A 20,915-nucleotide genomic window follows, 5' to 3' on the forward strand; every position below is an offset into this window, starting at 1 on the left:
GCACCTCTGTCTTGGAGCTGTGGAGTGCTGGCAGAGACAGCCATGCTGACAAACAGTAACTACTGATCCTGGCTACTTCTCCTCCTTTTCTCCCTCTCTAATTCACTCCCTCTCTCTTTATCCCTTTCCATCCTGTTCTTACTCCATAACCCTCCCCCTTTCTCTCCATCCTCCATCTCTTTCTCACACACATACGCTCACTCCAATTTCGACACAGGCTGTATGTCTCCCTCTAAACTATCAACACCACTAATTATTCTCTCTGCCTTCTCTCCATGGCTCCCTGACCTTTTCACCCTGGCCTGTTGGTGGCACTGGAACCCACCACACTTACTCTCACACTGTCCCACAGTTACCCTGAGGCACAGATCTAGGCTCAGCTTACCCTCCCCCAATCCTAACAGGTTGCTCAATGTACGGATTAAGACAGAGACACGTGGAGATATACACAGTCTTCTCAGGTCAGTGTGTGCACACTAACAGGAGACTGTAGTGTGTGCTGTGACTGACTGTTGGTGTGTGTTGACTGGTGAATCACCCACCTTGTGAGTCAGGGGCTTCCCGTCAACCAAGGCTTTCCCCGTCAGGGCATCAAACAGAAAGATGACTGGAGGAAAAGAAGAGAGGGAGGGGAGGAGAGGAGAGGATGGAGAAGGAGAGAGAGCGGGATAATGATTACAAACTGTCATTGTTCCAGTCCTGCTAAAGTCATTTCTCCAGCTTTTTATCTCCTGGTGAAGTGTAATCCTCTTGTTGACAAAGTGCTCCTGATGTTTCAATGTGTTTAACGGCTGTAAATGTCATTGAGTGAAGAAGCCAAAGGCAAATCTCACCCCGCTGTGGACAATAAAGTTTGGTATTGTGTTGTAGTAGTGACGGGACAGCTCGGCTGGCCATCCACTCACCCTTCTCATCGCTCTTGTCCCGGATGGCGATGGTATCGTTGCTAAGGGAGACTGACTGGGCATTGAGGATGTCCGTTCTCATGCCGGGGAATCTGGGCGTGGAGATGAAACGGCCCTCGTAGGAGAACACATACACCCCCATCCCATCCACCAACAGGAAGTGTCTGAGAGAGGAGCCAAAATAAAGAGGAGAAAGGGAAAGATAAAGAGATAAAGATGAGAGGGAGTGATAGAAAGCAGGGTTAGGGACAGAGAGATGGAGAAGAGAGAGGAGAACGAGTGATAGAGACAGGAGGGATCAACAAAGAGGAGAGTGGGAGTGGGTGAGAGGAGTGGAGAGGAGTGGAGAGGAGTGGAGAGGAGAGGAGAGGAGAGGAGGTGCATAACAAACCACAAGATGGAGCCAAGATAAATAAGAGTGAGTCTGTAATTTAAACAATTCTCTTCGAAAAGCTGTGCTGCCTTATCGTTTTCAAGTAAAAACAAGAGCTGTTTATTTTATTGATATATTCATTCAGTGTATTTGTCAGGGACCTATCAAGTTAATTTCCATCTACTGTCTCGTTCTCAATCAAATTTCATAACAGAGCGAGGAGGGGTTGCCAGAAAACTAAATAGTCTCGATTTCACGGTAGGCTTGATGAACAATCACTGAGGAGAAATGAAGCATTAGGGTCGTTCCATGTCATTTCTGCAAGCCATGAGACCCACCATCTCAGATTGTTCTGAAATCTTTTCTGTAGTTAGAAACATAAGATTAGCATTCCTGCAACATTATTTTGTTGAAATATAATTTAAGCTAATTGATTGCACCCAAATTGGCCATTTTAATATTGAATAAATATAGTACCTACCATCCGATTTGGACCCCAAAAAATGGTAACATTGAGTAAGACATGAGGAATCCAAAGAAATTGTCAAAAGCCACACACAGACCCCCCACACCCCACGCCAATCCCATCCCATCAACGAGTATACAATATCAGTTCTCTATGTCTGACAAGTACAATGGAGGTGTGACTCAAGTATTGGTTCTTCATTCTATGTAATGTATTCTTAGTTTGATGATGTTTTTTCCCCCTGTTCAGATAAATTACTCATTGAAGTTATGTTTATGTCCCATCCTACATCCTGATATTACCAAGTTAAGAGCACTAGATGGTGCTGTTCCTGCTATTAGGTGATATATAATATGTTAAAGGGATAGTTCACCCAAATTACTAAATTACATATTGGTTTCCTTACCCTGTAAGCAGTCTATGGACAAGGTATGACAGCAACCCATGCTTTGGTTTTGTTTACCTGGCCACTGTTTCAAATGAAAACCTTTTAGCATTTGTGGCATAAATCCATGAGTTAAGCAATCAATTATAATTTTTTACCTTAGGATGATATGGATTGCTGTCATACCGTGTCCATAGACTGCTTACAGGGTATGGAAACCAATATGTAATCTTGTAATTTCGGTGAAATACCTCTTTAACATTAAATAAACAAACACCTAATAGCAGGAACAGCACCATCTAGTGTTCAGAACCTGGTAATATCAGGATGTAGGGTGATGGGACCTAACAACTTCAATGACTAATTTCTCTGAACAGGGAAAAAAACTATATCGAAATCACAGGGAATACATTACATAGGATGAACAAACAATACTCTGAGCCACAGCTCCATACTACTTGTCAGACATAGAGAGCTGATACTATATACTCCTTGTTGGGGTGGGATTGGCGTGGGGTGTGGGGGGTCCGTGTGGGGCTTTTGAACATTTCTTTGGATTCCTCATGTCTAACTCATTGTTAGAAAAAAGTTTGGTCCAAATCGGATGTTAGGTACTATATTTATTTAATATAATATTAATCCTATAAATTAAAATGGCCAATTTGGGTGCTATCAATTATCTTAATTTCTCAGAGATCAAATTATATTTCAACCAAATAATGTTGCAGGAATGCTCATCTTATCTGTTTCTAACAACAGAAACAATTTCAGAACAATCTGAGATGGTGGGAGTCTAAATCCTCTTTCGAACGACCCATTAGAGAGAATGATAGATGTCCATCTCTCTGTTCGCCACTGCAGTCAGGCTTCCACATCCAGACCTGCTCTGCTAATGGCACACATTCACACTCACACACAGTTCTCATAAACATGCACTCTGACACACACACACACATACATACACACACACACACACACAGAAAGAGACGCAAGCGTACACACATACACACAGTGTGTTTGGCAGGAGAGAGAGGGGGAGGGTAGGAAAAGGAGAGGGGGTCCAGAGATAGGCGCAACAGAGAGATAGGCGCAACAGAGAGATAGGCGCAACAGAGAGATAGGCGCAACAGAGAGATAGGCGCAACAGGGATAGACGAGACGGGAAAACTAAGAAAAGGAGGGACAGAACGAGATAGAGACAGAAGGATAAAGAGAGACTTACTTCTCAGCCTGTACAATGAGGCTGACGGTCCCCTCCTTCAGGTCAAAGATGAGAGGGGTGTTCCAGTTCTTAGCACTGTAGACGTAGCACTGGAGAGAGGTGGTGACCACCAGGTGACCGTGGGCCAGAGAGGCTTTGATGACCCGGTCCCTGAACTCCAGAACATCCACCGCATCATTCACCACGTTCCTCACCTGGGTGATGGATAGAGAGAGAGAGGGACTGTTTAGGAACACACACACAGACATACACACAAACATGCACATGTAGCACAGATCTTGACATACATAAACACACACAGACATTGAGTAACAAATAATCTGAAATACTAACAAACTAATTGTAACAAACAGCCTATAGCATATACACACAGGACATGTTTTCTGAGACACTCATAGATGTATAGTAGGCATGGATGCACTCACGTAAACTCAAGAGTGTATTTACTGTTGATATATACAGGAAACAGCCCATGTCTAAGCATAGGACAGCAGTGGACAGAAATGCCTGGTGTGTATATGTACGTGTGTGTGTTTCTACTTTTTTCACCTGTTAGGATTTTAAAAAATCTTCCACATTTCCCTGTGAATTAATGAATGAATGAATTAAATGTGGTTTTCCACCAGCAGGTAAAAGGTGTGGTGGGTATTTATTTAAGGGTTTAAACATCATCCTTCTTTAACCTCCATTAACAACCCAAATTTACTCACCAAACAACCAGGAATAAAAATGTTTAACCGCGAAGTGGTAAATTTAGCCGCCTGATTCACAAACCATTGGCAGATGTGCACTTTTAAAAAAGAGAGGGAGAGCGAGGCAGAACGAGAGGAGAGAGACAAAACCCCCGCAAGGCTGAAAATAAATAGCTGAAGACACAGGTTTGTTTGGTTAACGCAAACAGTGCTCAGTGAGGGCTGTCTATGGCGAGAGTGCACGTGTGTGTGCGTATGCGTTTATCCACGTGTGTGTGTCCGTTTCTGTGTGCGCGAGGTGGGTGTCGACCGCGTGTAAACGCTACCTTGTGGTTTCTGAAGTTTAAACACACTCGGTGACGGAGGCTGTTACACAGGCTGGCCATTGTCACTGGTCCACACTGGGAGGCTTATAGCATAATGTATGGCCACAAGTACCCAGGCCTGGGGAATAGTCTGGCCCTTTAAATAGCCTGTTAACTTCACCTCACTAGCGTCTGCCTCTCACACCAGCCCATTTACACTCAGTTAGCTGTCTCATTAATTCATTTAGGCTCAGGGACTATTTGGCTTCTTAAGTGAAGTAAAGATTAAGCCTTTTTCTGGAGGTTAACCAAGCATATGGCACAAGGAACCTGCCCTGAAACACCTGCATGGTCCTCCTCTTGGTGAGGGTGATCTGTGTGTGTTCTACCTGCATGGTCCTCCTCTTGGTGAGGGTGATCTCGAAGCTCCTCCACTCCCAGCGCTGCTCCACAATATGGGCGAAGATGACGTGTCCGTTCCCACAAGCCCCCGCGAGCTGCGTGCCGTCTGCCGACCAGGCCAGGCTGAACACACTGCCCGTGTTAGGCTTCTCCAATGCATACGACCACTAGAGAGAGAGACAAAGAGAGTGAGAGAGAGACAAAAAGAGACAGAGAGACAAAAAGAGAGAGCAAGACAGAGAGACAGAGAGAGGAGAGAGAGAGAGAGAAATAGACAAAGAGAGATAGAGAGGGAGGGAGAGACAGACATACAGAGAGAGGGAGAGAGAGAAAGAGAGACAGAGAGAGCGAGAAGGAAAGAGGACGTCAGAGAGAGATTGTTGAGTAAATGGCAAAAAAAAAAAAAAAATGGTAGTACTGTACTTAATCAATGCACAATTTCAAACAATAAGACAGATACTGTGCAGCCACAAAGTGGTATAGGAGGTAGGGGTAGAGTAAGCCAGGGCGGTTCGGGAAAGAGAGAAGGGTGGGGGTGAACAGGGATAGGTGCAGTATGGGGCTAGTGGGGGGTTGGGTTGGGTGCATGACAGCCCCCCCCCCCCCCATGTAAACTGTGTGTAAGAGACACGGGTTGAGTCAGGGCCCAGTCACTGAGCTGTGATGAACTGTGAGACAGGCCTGCCAAGTCCAGCACTTGCGCTCGTAAACATGCACTCTGCTATCCTCATCTATTACAACCAGCCAGAGTTATAGGGGGGGTATGCATGAGCACACAACCAAGAGCCAAAGAGTGATTACCCAAACCTTTTCCTTTCTTTTTAAAGTTCTATTTTACTTTTCTTTTTTAGGGGAGGGAGGTGGTGGGGGGTTGCTATGTGTGCGTGTTGGGGGTGTAGTGGAGGTTTTTCCGGTGTGTTGGTGTGAGTCAGTGACACCCATCGAGGCAGCTGAGAAGAGGCTGCAGCTCCTACCAACTCCCCAGCCTGCCGTTTGGAACACACCACCACGACAACACAGGACGTTACTCACTAAGGCCACTAGAAAAAAACTCCTCCTTGGCTTTTCCAGTTCTCTCTCCCCCCCGCTCTCTCCAAGATATTCCTTCGCTCTCTTTTCTTCTCTCACTGCTCTCTCTCTCCTAGCATTCTGCAGAGTATCACACAAAGCCTATTCTGTTATTGGGCTTCTGGTTTAGAAATCCATCCTGTCAGAGGGCTTGTGATTAAGTTGAGATAGTTTGGGCTTGCAGTTGTGTTTTCTCAACCTGTTGGGGTGTGTGTATGTGAGAGAGATCTCAGTGTTGATGGATGATATTTGGGGCTTGACTAATGGAGAGGCCAGATTAGCAATGCCACACTTAAACAGTTAGCTACACAAGAACCAGAACTCTAGTGTGAAAGGGAACTCTCCTGCTTCCCCACTCAGTCTCGTCCTTCGCTCTTGACCCTTCTTTCTCAACTATCTCTCTCATTCTCCACCCTCTCTCTCTTTACCTCTCACTACTCTGTCTCTGTACCCCCATCTAGCCCTCCTCTGTCTCTCCTTTACTCCTACCCACCTCCTTTCACCCCTTCCCCCTCTCCTCTCTCTGTCCACAGTCTAAATTAGGGACATTCCTCCATGTGCACATAAAGACAGTGATGACCTTTCCTTGGTGACCTTCAACCCCCGACTCTTCTGCCTCAGCCCCTTCCAGTGAGCAGGTGGCTGGCAGGGCTCACCAGCTTTACCAGTCATCCCTTTTTTCTGTCTCACACCTCTCCTCTGGTCTAGTCTGTGACCCCTGACCTCTATGCCTCAGCTCTTTCCTGTGTGCAGGTGAGGGCTGAGGCTGCTTCCAGAGGTAGAAACTGCTAACGCTAACATTACCCTAGCGCTGCCTGTTAGAGACTGGACGGGACGCCAAGTGCTGTGCTGCACAGAAGAGGTCTGTGTTGGCTTCATGTGCTGAGGTGTGGCTTTGTATACGGTCTCAGCCAGCAAGTTGGAGCTCTCTCTCTCTCTCTCTCTCTCAGAGCGGCCGGTGGCCACAGTCAAAGCAGAAGATTTCCTTGGTCAGCTTCCTCCCCTGTAGTACTGTAGCAGGACCCAAAATAGGACCCAAAATAGCTAAAGAAAAAACTAATATCAAAAGGTGGATTTTCTTTCATTTCATTTCTGCACGCCCTCCCCCCATTTTACCTCTACCGCGCTCTCCCTCCTTCCTCATAAATCCTGCGATAGAAATTACTTTCCTTCTTTTTCGGTGTGTGTGTGCATGCATGTGTGTGTGTGTGCCGCAAAGATAAACAGGGTCCGGCCGCATGAAGGCTGCTGCAGGGCTTTGAAGTGTACTTTTATATACCTTTCCTTCAAACATCAGCGCTGTGCTTGGGCAGGCTCCACCGCCAACGAGAGCATACACGCTTAAAATAATAATACCCCATCTATTCTTTAGCAAACATCCAAGCCCGCTCCGTTTTAGAGTTCCCTGGGGGAGACGAGGGGAGGAGGGGGGAGAGGGGGGTCAGAGACGCAGCTGAATGTATACACATGATATCGGCCCGAGAAGCACTTTTGGATTTGTGCATACCTAATGCTTTTAACATGTTGGGCCATTTGACTCCTGCTGCAGCAAGCGTGCCTTTGTGTGTATATGAGAAAGACAGATTTAAATGTGTATAAGACAGATGGTGGGGTGTGTAAATGTAATGTATTCACAGTGTGAGTTTGTGAGTGCAGCTATGTGTGTGTCTGTGTGTGTGTGTGTGACGTATGCGTGCGTGTGTATGTGTGTGTCTAAAAGGTGAAAATCCCTGGGCTCTCAGTTGCACTCTTGTCTGAGTTGTCAGACAGTGAGTGAGTTTGGGAAGCTGGGGGGAATCCTGTAGCTCTCCTGAGAGAAGAGGTTACTCTATCTCTTTCTACTCCTTTCTCATTCTAACCACCCCATGAATAACCTCCCTTTCACTCTCCTTTCTCTACCTTTCTCTTTCCCCTATCACTCTCTCTCTTTCTCTTTCGTAACTACATTCCTCTCACAAAAGGTGTCAGCATTAGGTAGCACTGTAGCAAGCATTTCCCAAATGCACAGAGTCCAATAATGGCCCTCTTTCAGATCCCAGGGGTCCACTCCACAACATAGATCTGTCGACAGACTGTCTCCAGACCGCAGGAGTAAATCAGGACCTGCCTGGACCTGGAGCAGTGCTGGTTCACCTCTGGGCCACAGGGCTCCACTCCACTCTGCTCTCAACCACAGTTCAGTGTCAGGAATGCCTCAGCCATAGACAACCATAGAGAGCTTCAGCCATAGAGAGCTTCAGCCATAGACAACCATAGAAATCTTCAGCCATAGACAACGATAGAGCGCTTTAGCCATAGACAACCATAGAGAGCTTCAGCCAGACAACCATAGAGAGCTTCAGCCAGACAACCATAGAGAGCTTCAGCCATAGACAACCATAGAGAGCTTCAACCAGACAACCATAGAGAGCTTCAGCCATAGACAACCATAGAGAGCTTCAACCAGACAACCATAGAGAGCTTCAGCCATAGACAACCATAGAGAGCTTCAACCAGACAACCATAGAGAGCTTCAACCATAGGGAGATGAGTGATAGAGGGGGGAAAGAGGGAAGAGAGGAGCGAGGGAAGGGGAGAGAAGGATGAGAGGAGGGATATAAGGGCTGAAAGGGGATGAGAGGGGCGATGGAGGTGGATCAGTCAGCAGCAGATTTGCTGAATCGTTTTATTGGAGCCAAAGGGGATGATCCTGGCCCTGCACCAACCACTCTGCTCTCTCCAGGAGAACACTGGACTAGCTAGGGGATATTCACAATCACACTGGAAACAGGGGAGGGAGAGAGAGGAGGGAGCAGCAGGAGAAGGGTGGAGGGGTGCTGGTAAGGGTCTGCTCTGGTCACTGAGCCCTGTCTATAATAGGCAGCTTTGTGGCCTGAGGGAAGGTGACAGACATGACGTGGAGCTCTGCTGAGGTCTGGGGGAGAGAGAGGGGGGAGGAGAGAGAGGGAGAGACCCCTGGCTCTTACGATGAGCTCATACACACAGACAGCACACTGCAGCATAGCACTATACACCATACACACTGCAGCATAGCACTATACACCATACACACTGCAGCATAGCACTATACACCATACACACTGCAGCATAGCACTATACACCATACACACTGCAGCATAGCACTATACACCATACACACTGCAGCATAGCACTATACACCATACACACTGCAGCATAGCACTATACACCATACACACTGCAGCATAGCACTATACACCATACACACTGCTATGTATAGACATGTGGACCTGAGATAGAGACTCCTAATGACCATACACTCACTACAGTACACACACCACATGCGCGCGCGCACGCACACACACGCACACACACACACACACACACACACACACACACACACACACACACACACACACACACACACACACACACACACACACACACACACACACACACACACACACACACACACACACACACACACACACACACACACACACACACACACACAATCTGATACACATGATCATTCAGAGGATTAAGGGATACACACACCTGTCTAGAGAGTTAACATGGGTGTGTTAACCTGATTCACACCCCACCCTCACACACTCTTCAGCCTCACATGATCATGCGTTAGCTGCACTGTGGTGATAAGCCCGGTGGCTGAGGAGAATAGACCCTGTGGGATGATATTACTACGGAGTATAATTTGTGAAAGTAGCACTTTGGCCCGTCCCCCTTTGGTTTGCTTTTTATTGTCTGGATCCCTCTTTGTTTTAAGTTCAAACTCAAGCGATGTTCCACAGGCTCTGGGTTCCAGCACACAACGACCTACACACACAGGCACACATACAAAGAAACACACTTTAACACAGACACATACTTGTACGCCTACAAGAAGATAAACTCAGTCACTCACTCACTCACAAGCCCTCTCTCTCTTACACACACTGACAACAGACCAGTCAGACAACAGACCAGTCAGACAACAGACCAGTCAGACAACAGACCAGGCAGACAACAGACCAGGCAGACAACAGACCAGGCAGACAACAGACCAGTCAGACAACAGACCAGGCAGACAACAGACCAGGCAGACAACAGGCCAGGCAGACAACAGACCAGGCAGACAACAGACCAGGCAGACAACAGACCAGGCAGACAACAGACCAGGCAGACAACAGGCCAGGCAGACAACAGACCAGTCAGACAACAGACCAGTCAGACAACAGACCAGTCAGACAACAGACCAGTCAGACAACAGACCAGGCAGACAACAGACCAGTCAGACAACAGACCAGTCAGACAACAGACCAGGCAGACAACAGACCAGTCAGACAACAGACCAGTCAGACAACAGACCAGTCAGACAACAGACCAGTCAGACAACAGACCAGTCAGACAACAGACCAGTCAGACAACAGACCAGTCAGACAACAGACCAGTCAGACAACAGACCAGTCAGACAACAGACCAGGCAGACAACAGACCAGTCAGACAACAGACCAGTCAGACAACAGACCAGGCAGACAACAGACCAGTCAGACAACAGACCAGTCAGACAACAGACCAGTCAGACAACATTGCCGCCCTCTTTAGGGAACATTTGCTCCCTCCCTCCCTCCCTCCGTTTCACTGCACATACGTTTGCCATTAAGATTGGCAGGTGCCGCTTCTCCGTACTGCTGTAACGGGCTACAGCGAGCTGCAGGGAAAAATCCTTAAAACTGCTCTCAAAGGCATGGAGGTGGTAACTCCTCAAACCCCCATCCTCACTACAGCACCAGCCAGAGAGGCAAACTTCTCTCTCTCTCTCTCTCTTTCTCTCCCTCCCCTTAATATTTTGGGGGGTTGGAGGAGAGGGAGAGATGAAGAGAAAATTGAAAGAGAGACAAGAGATTTTAAATAACAGATCAGTCCTCCCTTCACCACTGCCCTGTGTTCTCTCCACCTGGAGCGGGGACTTCGCTGGGACTGCAGGGGGGACTGGGCTGGTCTGGGCTGGGGCCTAGGGCAGGGAAGGGGTTAACGACACATGTTTAGGCTAATGGCTCCCAGTGGAACTATCTGCTGATTCAGCCCCATTACATCAGACACATTAAATATGTCTGCAGTGACTGCTGCAGACAGGTCTGCTTCTCCTCACAACACGCTAATCGGCAGGGTGGCATGTGAAGTCTCCCCCTCCTGAAGCCCTCCCTACTCTAAAGGGAGAGAGAGAATAAAGGAGGGGGACAGGGTGAGAAAGACGGAGAGAGCAAGTGCACATGTGTGGTTCCTCTTTATCACTGTTTAAACCCACTGTCTCTCTCTGAAGACGTAGTCTAGCGTTAACTTAATAAAGTTAGTTAGCCTAGCTCTGGTCTATCATCGACAGTGTGGCTAATTCTATAAATCAACGTGGCTAGCATTTGGCTAACCTATAGCTATTAGCTACCCAGTGTGGCTAGCCTATAGCTTGGCTAACATGATATATCAGTTTGGCAATTGGCTGCTTGAAGAGCCCAGCTGGCCTCAGTTAGCCTCAGTGTTCCTGAGAGACGACCTGGCAGGGCAGGTATGGGGTGTAAATCCCTACACGCTCCTCCCACATTAATGTACACTACCACGCAGGCATGGACAGACACAGGTGCACACACACACAAGCACGAACGTGTGTATGCACGCATGTACGAGCTTACACACACACACACACACACACACTCTTGATGGCACTCATAACTCAAGCATATTTTGTCGATCCGCTGGACAGGGTTGATGAGAGCGGTTAATAAATAGCAGCATAGCATCTCCATCTGATTCACGCACACTGAGGGAGGGAGTCGGACCATTTGCTTTGAATAAAGAAGACCCATAGAGCATTTCCTGTACACACACACACCATCTTTCTCCCTCTCTGTTCCCCAAACTCTGCCAGCTGCAAGAAGCATCAAACAAACAGCAAGCACAAAAAAGGGGGGCATAAATCTGGTGCTTGTAAAACAATGTGTGTGAAGACATAGACATCCATGGAGTCCAGCACTCATGCCTTTTTCTCTGCAGACATCCACAAACAAGGAGAAAGATGCTCACATTTTCCACTGTTATTATTACTGTATCTAGTGTCACAGCTGTGTCATTGTTCTTGTAAGTAGTGTAAGAGAAAGAGAGGCTAAAAGTAATCCATGTGTTGGGGAGGAGGAAGAGGTGGAGGAGGGAGAGGAGGAAGGGGGCCCATCAATCTCTCAGCAGATTAGGAGGAGTTGTAAACATCGCTCTGCAGTGACCCAGGCCCCCCTCACAGGGGGTTGGAGCTGGGGTTGTAGTAGCTTGGCTGTGTTGGGTTGTGCTTTGTGATCTGGGTTGGTAGTTTGGCCTGTGTTGTGTTGGGTTGTGCTGAACTGGCATGGCAAGGCTTGGGTGTTCTGGGATGTACTGGGTCGTGCTGGGGGCTGGAGGTAAGGAGCTGGAGGTGAGGATCTGAGCTGGAGCTCCCAGCTAGGAAGAGGGGCTGTAGGGACGAGCTGACCCTATTTAGAGCACCTCGCTGAGGTGGAGGGGGTGGGCGTTGACCCCGTACAAACCAACCCCTCCCTTGGCCTTGTCCACCCCTCCCCAGGGGCAATCCATCATTCCAAACACACACATACAACCGTCTGCCAGACCTAAAACTATATCTGAAGATAAAACACAATCTTTAAGAGTGAGTAGAGAGGCAAAATGTCAAGGGCTCTTTGGGAGCAAAATGATGTGCATCTCTTTATAATAAAGCTTGGCCCACTGCATTAAATTACACGCTATCAAACGGAACGAAGACTCGGGCCCATAAAAGAGCTGCTTTGAAACGTCCAATGGCACCGCATAGTCTGAGCTTCCTTAATCACACTGAGACTCACACACACGCTCTGCTCAGACCCTCTGTCTGTCTGCCACTGTCTCAGAGAGAGAGAGAGAGAGAGAGAGACACACACACACACACACACACAAACACGCACGCTTGCATGAATGCACACAAACAAGCGCACTGATCCACTTTTCACTGTTTTTTTGTGTAACCAGTCAGTGTGCAAAACTCAAGTGGCACCCTATTCTCATCCTCTGGTCAAAGCTAGTGCACTACATAAAGAATAGGGTGTCATTGAAGACGCAGCTTGTGTATTTTTACCCTGGCTAGAGGAACTTATTCAGTAAGATAATAAAGAAGGACCTGTGTAAAATAAACTAGCAGTCAGGTAGGCCTAGTTCATCATCACTGGAAGAGGTCTCCACAGAATCCCTTTCACATTACTTTCTCTCCGCCTCTCTTTGCTTTGGCACTTTTTCGTCAAAGTGAGGGTATTCCGAGGTAAAAAAAACTCAGGAGCCTGGCTTGTGTGTGTGAGAAAGAGAGAGTGAGAGAGCGAGAGAGAAAGAGAGAGAGAAAGAGAGAGCAAGTGTGTGTGATGCAGAGTATTCTAGAGGGAACCAGGATTGCATCCCCTCAGTGAAATTATATGCCTTAATAACACTGCATCCATAACACATCCCAACTAATGTTTCCGTCTGTCAAAATAAATGACCCAATAAAGGCTCTAACTCCTATCTACCTACAGACCATCTTTCAGTCTCCCCTAAACGTGAAACATTAAGCCATTCTTAGAAACTGTCTCTATAATAACACACAATAGTCCGTATATAGAAGTAAAAGCTGGAGATAAACATAGGCTGGTGAAAAGCGGGCCATCTCTCTGCATTGTAATATAGGCTTGGCTCCCAAAGACACAGAGCCTTGGCCTGGGGATTGTATCGAGTGGCACAAGTCAGAGATTTGGCAGGAAGGGAGAGGGTAATGATATACACATGGCTTCATGCTGGAGCCTCAACACAGTAACCATAGACACATGCTGGGGCCTCCTGGGACTCATCAGCAGGACACAGCTGTGTGCCCGCCAGCAGAATTCAATTAGCACTACTCAGCTAGGGGCACTACTCAGCTAGGGGCACTACTCAGCTAGGGGCACTACTCAGCTAGTGGCACTACTCAGCTAGGGGCACTACTCAGCTAGGGGCACTACTCAGCTAGTGGCACTACTCAGCTAGGGGCACTACTCAGCTAGGGGCACTACTCAGCTAGGGGCACTACTCAGCTAGGGGCACTACTCAGCTAGGGGCACTACTCAGCTAGGGGCACTACTCAGCTAGGGGCACTACTCAGCTAGGGGCACTACTCAGCTAGGGGCAGCAGTACTGACTATACCTTTAGTACTACTCAGCTAGGGGCAGCAGTACTGACTATACCTTTAGCACTACTCAGCTAGGGGCAGCAGTACTGACTATACCTTTAGCACTACTCAGCTAGGGGCAGCAGTACTGACTATACCTTTAGCACTACTCAGCTAGGGGCAGCAGTACTGACTATACCTTTAGCACTACTCAGCTAGGGGCAGCAGTACTGACTATACCTTTAGCACTACTCAGCTAGGGGCAGCAGTACTGACTATACCTTTAGCACTACTCAGCTAGGGGCAGCAGTACTGACTATACCTTTAGCACTACTCAGCTAGGGGCAGCAGTACTGACTATACCTTTAGCACTACTCAGCTAGGGGCAGCAGTACTGACTATACCTTTAGTACTACTCAGCTAGGGGCAGCAGTACTGACTATACCTTTAGTACTACTCAGCTAGGGGCAGCAGTACTGACTATACCTTTAGTACTACTCAGCTAGGGGCAGCAGTACTGACTATACCTTTAGCACTACTCAGCTAGGGGAAGCAGTACTGACTATACCTTTAGCACTACTCAGCTAGGGGCAGCAGTACTGACTATACCTTTAGTACTACTCAGCTAGGGGCAGCAGTACTGACTATACCTTTAGCACTACTCAGCTAGGGGCAGCAGTACTGACTATACCTTTAGCACTACTCAGCTAGGGGCAGCAGTACTGACTATACCTTTAGCACTACTCAGCTAGGGGCAGCAGTACTGACTATACCTTTAGCACTACTCAGCTAGGGGCAGCAGTACTGACTATACCTTTAGCACTACTCAGCTAGGGGCAGCAGTACTGACTATACCTTTAGCACTACTCAGCTAGGGGCAGCAGTACTGACTATACCTTTAGCACTACTCAGCTAGGGGCAGCAGTACTGACTATACCTTTAGCACTACTCAGCTAGGGGCAGAAGTACTGACTATACCTTTAGCACTACTCAGCTAGGGGCAGCAGTACTGACTATACCTTTAGTACTACTCAGCTAGGGGCAGCAGTACTGACTATACCTTTAGTACTACTCAGCTAGGGGCAGCAGTACTGACTATACCTTTAGCACTACTCAGCTAGGGGCAGCAGTACTGACTATACCTTTAGCACTACTCAGCTAGGGGCAGCAGTACTGACTATACCTTTAGTACTACTCAGCTAGGGGCAGCAGTACTGACTATACCTTTAGCACTACTCAGCTAGGGGCAGCAGTACTGACTATACCTTTAGCACTACTCAGCTAGGGGCAGCAGTACTGACTATACCTTTGTACTACTCAGCTAGGGGCAGCAGTACTGACTATAACTTTAGCACTACTCAGCTAGGGGCAGCAGTACTGACTATACCTTTAGCACTACTCAGCTAGGGGCAGCAGTACTGACTATACCTTTAGCACTACTCAGCTAGGGGCAGCAGTACTGACTATACCTTTAGCACTACTCAGCTAGGGGCAGCAGTACTGACTATACCTTTAGCACTACTCAGCTAGGGGCAGCAGTACTGACTATACCTTTAGCACTACTCAGCTAGGGGCAGCAGTACTGACTATACCTTTAGCAGCACTCAGTTGAGAGTCTCCTGCAGCCAACAGTAACAGCAGCATAATGAGTTAGGGCCAGCCACCAGAGATCAGGGATGAGGTGGTGACACATCTCCCATAAGTGTGGAGTGTGTGTATTATTTTTGTGTGTGAAAGACAGTGTGTGTAGTACTCCGTCTATGAGTGTGTGAAAACTGTGTGTGTGTGTGTTTGGGGAGGGTTGAGAGAGAGCGCAAGAGAGGTTATTAATTCTCCTGAGCAGCGGCACTCGTGGCAGATTCTAATTAGAATACCCATCTCAGGGTAGAGATGTGAGCCAACAGGCCGGGCAAGGTTACCCCCTGTAACACTGAGGTATGTGTGTGTGTGTGTGTGTGTAGAAAGAAGCTAATAGCAGCCCTCTATAGGACTCAGTACCAAACTAACCCTGGTGTAGTACACACACTGTTTATATTGGGAAGCAGGGCAGGAAGGACTTGCACTTGGAGAAGCACTAACAGCACTTTTATATTTACTGCTGTCTCTTACTTTTTTACATAATACTTTAGTTTACCTGCACACACAAACAGGAATTCACACTAATACATAGGGCTGTGACATACAGACCTACATAAATAGGCCTACATTCATTTTAGGATTTTTTTTCAAATTAACTTTATTTTCATTTGGATAAACTTGATCTAATAGCAGGAAGTGTTTACTAATGATTCTAAGCAATTGTTTCGCTAACTTACTCTGTTAAACTTTCTACATCTCCTCATCTTTCCAACTTTCCTTTGATGCTCAAGCAGCTAAGCTAGATGCTCTGTGATGTAGAGCGTTACAGGCTATGGCACTTCAGTAAAAAAAGAAAAAGAAAGTGATGTGTGGACTTTCTTTTAAACAATGCACATTTTCATTGCTTGCTAGTAAATCAATTAATCAGTCTTCTTTAAAAAAAGGTTGGATGTGTCTGACTATTCATTAATTATTCAACAGCAGTCGATAAGGTTGTTCTGGCTCTGAGGTCTATAATGCGCTAATGTTGTGTCAAATGGACAATGTGCCAATGCTCTCCAACCTGGCATGGTTTATTTGATAAGGAATTTCTTCTTAATTTACAGTGCATTCAGAAAGTATTCAGACCCCTTGACGTTTTCCACACTTTGTTATGTTACAGCATTATTCAAAAATTTATTAAATAGTTTTTTTCCGTCATCAATCTACACACAATACCGCATAAAGACAAATCGAAAACAGGTTCTTAGACATTTTTGCAAATTTATATAAAACCTCCCCCGGAAATATCACATTTACAGTTGATGTCGGAAGTTTACATTCACCTAAGCCAAATACATTTCAACTCAGTTTTTCACAATTTCTGACATTTAATCCTAGTAAAGATTCCCTGTCTTAGGTCAGTTAGGATCACCACTTCATTTTAAGAACGTGAAATGTCAGAATAATAGTAGAGAGAATGATTTATTTCAGCTTTTATTTCTTTCATCACATTCCCAGTGGGTCAGAAGTTTACATACACTCAATTAGTATTTGGCAGCATTGCCTTTAAATTGTTTAACTTGGGTCAAACGTTTCGGGTAGCCTTCCACAAGCTTCCCACAATAGGTTGGGTGAATTTTGGCCCATTCCTCCTGACAGAGCTGGTGTAACTGAGTCAGGTTTGTAGGCCTCCGTGCTCGCACACGCTTTTTCAGGTCTGCCCACAAAATGTCTATAGGATTGAGGTCAGGGATTTGTGATGGCCACTCCAATACCTTGACTTTGTTGTCCTTAAGCCATTTTGCCACAACTTTGGAAGTATGCTTTGGGTCATTATTCATTTGGAAGACCCATTTGCGACCAAGCTTTAACTTCCTGACTGATGTCTTGATATGTTGCTTCAATATATCCACATAATTTTGCTTCCTCATGATGCCATCTATTTTGTGAAGTGCACGAGACCCTCCTGCAGCAAACACCCCCACAGCATGATGCTGCCACCCCTGTGCTTCACGGTTGGGATGGTGTTCTTCGGCTTGCAAGCTTCCCCCTTTTTCCTCCAAACATAACGATGGTCATTATAGCCAAACAGTTATATTTTTGTTTCATCAGACCAAAAAGTACGATCTTTGTCCCCATGTGCAGTTGCAAACCGTAGTCTGGCTTTTTTATGGCGGTTTTGGAGCAGTGGCTTCTTCCTTGCTGAGCAGCCTTTCAGGTTATGTCGATATAGGACTCGTTTTACTGTGGATATAGATACTTTTGTACCTGTTTCCTCCAGCATCTTCACAAGGTCCTTCGCTGTTGTTCTGGGATTGATTTGCATCAAAGTACGTTCATCTCTAGGAGACAGAACGAGTCTCCTTCCTGAGCGGTATGATGGCTGTGTGGTCCTATGGTGTTTATACTTGTGTACTATTGTTTGTACAGATGAACATGGTACCTTCAGGCGTTTGGAAATTGCTCCCAAGGATGAACCAGACTTTGACTCAAATGATGTCAATTAGCCTATCAGAAGCTTCTAAAGCCATGACATCATTTTCTGGAATTTTCCAAGCTATTTAAAGGCACAGTCAACTTAGTGTATGTAAACTTCTGACCCACTGGAATTGTGATACAGTGAATTATAAGTGAAATAATCTGTCTGTAAACAATTGTTGGAAAAATTACTTGTGTCATGCACAAAGTAGATGTCCTAACCGACTTGCCAAAACTATAGTTTGTTAACAAGAAATTTGTGGAGTGGTTGAAAAACAAGTTTTAATGACTCCAACCTAAGTGTATGTACATTTCCAACTTCAACTGTACATAAGTATTCAGACCCTTTACTCAGTACTTTGTTGAAGCACCTTTGGCAGAGACTACAGCCTCAAGTCTTCTTGGGTATGACGCTACAAGCTTGGCACACCTGTATTTGGGGAGTTTCTCTCATTCTTCTCTGCAGATCCTCTCAAGCTCTGTCAGGTTGAATGGGGAGCGTCGCTGCACAGCTATTTTCAGGTCTCTCCAGAGATGTTAGATCGGGTTCAAGTCCGGGCTCTGGCTGGGCCACTCAAGGACATTCAGAGACTTGTCCCGATGCCACTCCTGCGTTATCTTGGCTGTGTGCTTAGGGTCCTTGTCCTGTTGGAAGGTGAACCTTCGCCCCAGTCTGAGGTCTTGAGCTCTCTGGAGCAGGTTTTCATCAAGGATCTCTCTGTACTTTGCTCCGTTAATCTTTCCCTCGATCCCGACTAGTCTACCAGTCCCTGCCGCTGAAAAACATCCCTACAGCATCATGCTGCCACCACCATGCTTCACCGTAAGGATGGTGCCAGGTTTCCTCCAGACGTGACGCTTGGCATTCAGGCCAAAGAGTTCAACCTTGGTTTCATTAGACAAGAGAATCTTGTATCTCATGGTCTGAGAGTCCTTTCGGTGCCTTTTGGAAAACTCCAAGCGGGCTGTCATGTGCCTTTTACTGATGAGTGGCATCCATCTGGCCACTCTACCATAAATACCTGATTGGTGGAGTCCTACAGAGATGGTTGTCTGTCTGGAAGGTTCTCCCATCTCCACAGAGGAACTCTGCAGCTCTGTCAGAGTGACCATCGGGTTCTTGGTCACCTCCCTGACTACGGCCCTTCTCCCCCGATTGCACAGTTTGGCTGGGCGGCCAGTCTTGGTGTTCCAAACTTCTTCCATTTAAGAATGAGGGAGGCCACTGTGTTCTTGGGGACCTTCAATGCTGCAGAAATGTTTTGGTACCCTTCCCCAGATCTGTGCCTTGACACAATCCTGTCTCGGAGCTCTACAGACAATTCCTTCGACCTCATTGCTTGGTTTTTGCTCTGACATGCACTGTCAACTTTGGGACCTTATATAGACAGGTGTGTGCCTTTCCAAATCATGTACAATCAATTGAATTTACCACAGGTGGACTCCAATCAAGTTGTAGAAACATCTCAAGGATGATCAAGGGATACAGGATGCACCTGAGCTCAATTTCGAGTCTCATAGCAAAGGGTCTGAATACTTATGGTATTTCTTTTTTTTTACATTTGCAAAAAACATCTAAAAACCTGTTTTCACTTTGTCATTATGGGGTATTATGTGTAGATTGATGATGGAAAACATTTATTTAATCAATGTTAGAATAAGGCTGTAACATAACAAGATGTGGAAAAAGGGAAGGGGTCTGAATACTTTCCGAATGCACTGTATAGACTAATCAAGCTGATCAGGCTGAGTCCTGGCCGATATGCAGCCTTAGGCAAGACAAGATCCCAAAAAGATTGCGTCCTCCTATCCCCGCAAAGCAGAATAGTAGCCTAGGCTATAGCCTACAGTGTCGGCCCGCAATGCACTTTTATTAATGCCCATATAGCCTACTGTATGTAAAACAGGCAATTAATTTACCAATAATCCCTGTCATCTGGTTACATTAATTTATGTTAATTACAGTAATGTACCGTTCTCATTCTCGGAGTGGAAACGTTGTTTGCAGAGTTCACGTCCTGCTACACTTGTGAGAAACAAGTTTTGGTTTATTTCATAACATAATTTACGTGCAATGAGCATGTGTCTGATTTCTCTGTCCTGTTAATATCAAATGTAGGAAAGTGCCCAGCTGGGCTTCTGAGTCATTTTTATCCATTCAAATGATAATAAATAGTTCCTCACAGTATTTGAAAAATCTTTCCAAAACTCTTCCCCTCGATAATCAGCGTTGCTGATCAACAGGCTATGGACATGTTGCGTGTATTTGTTTCTATTTTAATGATTGTCAATTTAATCTTCATACTATAGCATAGCTGTCCCCTTCATACTTTCATTTTCAATTCAGTATCTTCTAGCCTACTTTCGGAAAGCCTGATACATTTTAAGGAAAGGAGAAATATTTGCTCGTGTCTGACATCCGCCGGTGGCTTTGATCGACGGGTGCTTTTACTGGGGTGTGCGTGTGTGGGTTTGCTGATTCTCTCTATAGGCCTATATAGGCTAAGTCTGTTCCAAAAATGTCCTAAAGTAGCCTGTCTGGACTCAATCTGTTTAATAAGATTCAAACACTCCTGTCATGATTTAATATTGTAAAAGGCCCATTTTCAGTAGCTTAGTCTACATTGTTTATCTCATTACGACGTCCTTGCTTGCCAATGCCATCGAATGACCGCAGCAGCAGGGTCTGTGATTTCATGCGAATATTTCGGGAAAGTGTGAGAACCGATCGGACTTCGTTTGAATGGTTTTGTGCGTCGAAATAGGATCTGTATTTAAAAATTGTATATGCAGAAAAGCCAACAGACAAGAACAAGGTAGCACATATCTTTTTTTGACTCAGTTAATGTTGTGTCAATACGAAAATGCAAAAGATCCTCTCCAATCCTCTCCAACCTGGCATTTCTTTCATTTGT

General features: G+C 46.2%; 1 protein-coding gene across 1 annotated transcript in view; it reads right to left on the reverse strand.

The window, feature by feature from the left end:
• The window catches only part of LOC311105640 (intraflagellar transport protein 80 homolog), a 71,875-nt gene that overhangs the window by 15,425 nt on the left and 35,535 nt on the right, over positions 1-20,915 (reverse strand). Inside the window, exons 7-10 of the mRNA XM_084147845.1 lie at positions 4,738-4,917; positions 3,352-3,545; positions 906-1,069; positions 543-607 (exon numbers count right to left, since the gene is read on the reverse strand). Coding sequence (XP_084003971.1) covers positions 543-607; positions 906-1,069; positions 3,352-3,545; positions 4,738-4,917 — 603 coding nt within the window. The remainder of the gene's footprint in view (positions 1-542; positions 608-905; positions 1,070-3,351; positions 3,546-4,737; positions 4,918-20,915) is intronic.

The sequence above is a fragment of the Coregonus lavaretus genome, assembly GCF_964263955.1.
Source record: "Coregonus lavaretus genome assembly, chromosome: 30".
NCBI classification, from domain to species: Eukaryota; Metazoa; Chordata; class Actinopteri; order Salmoniformes; family Salmonidae; genus Coregonus; species Coregonus lavaretus.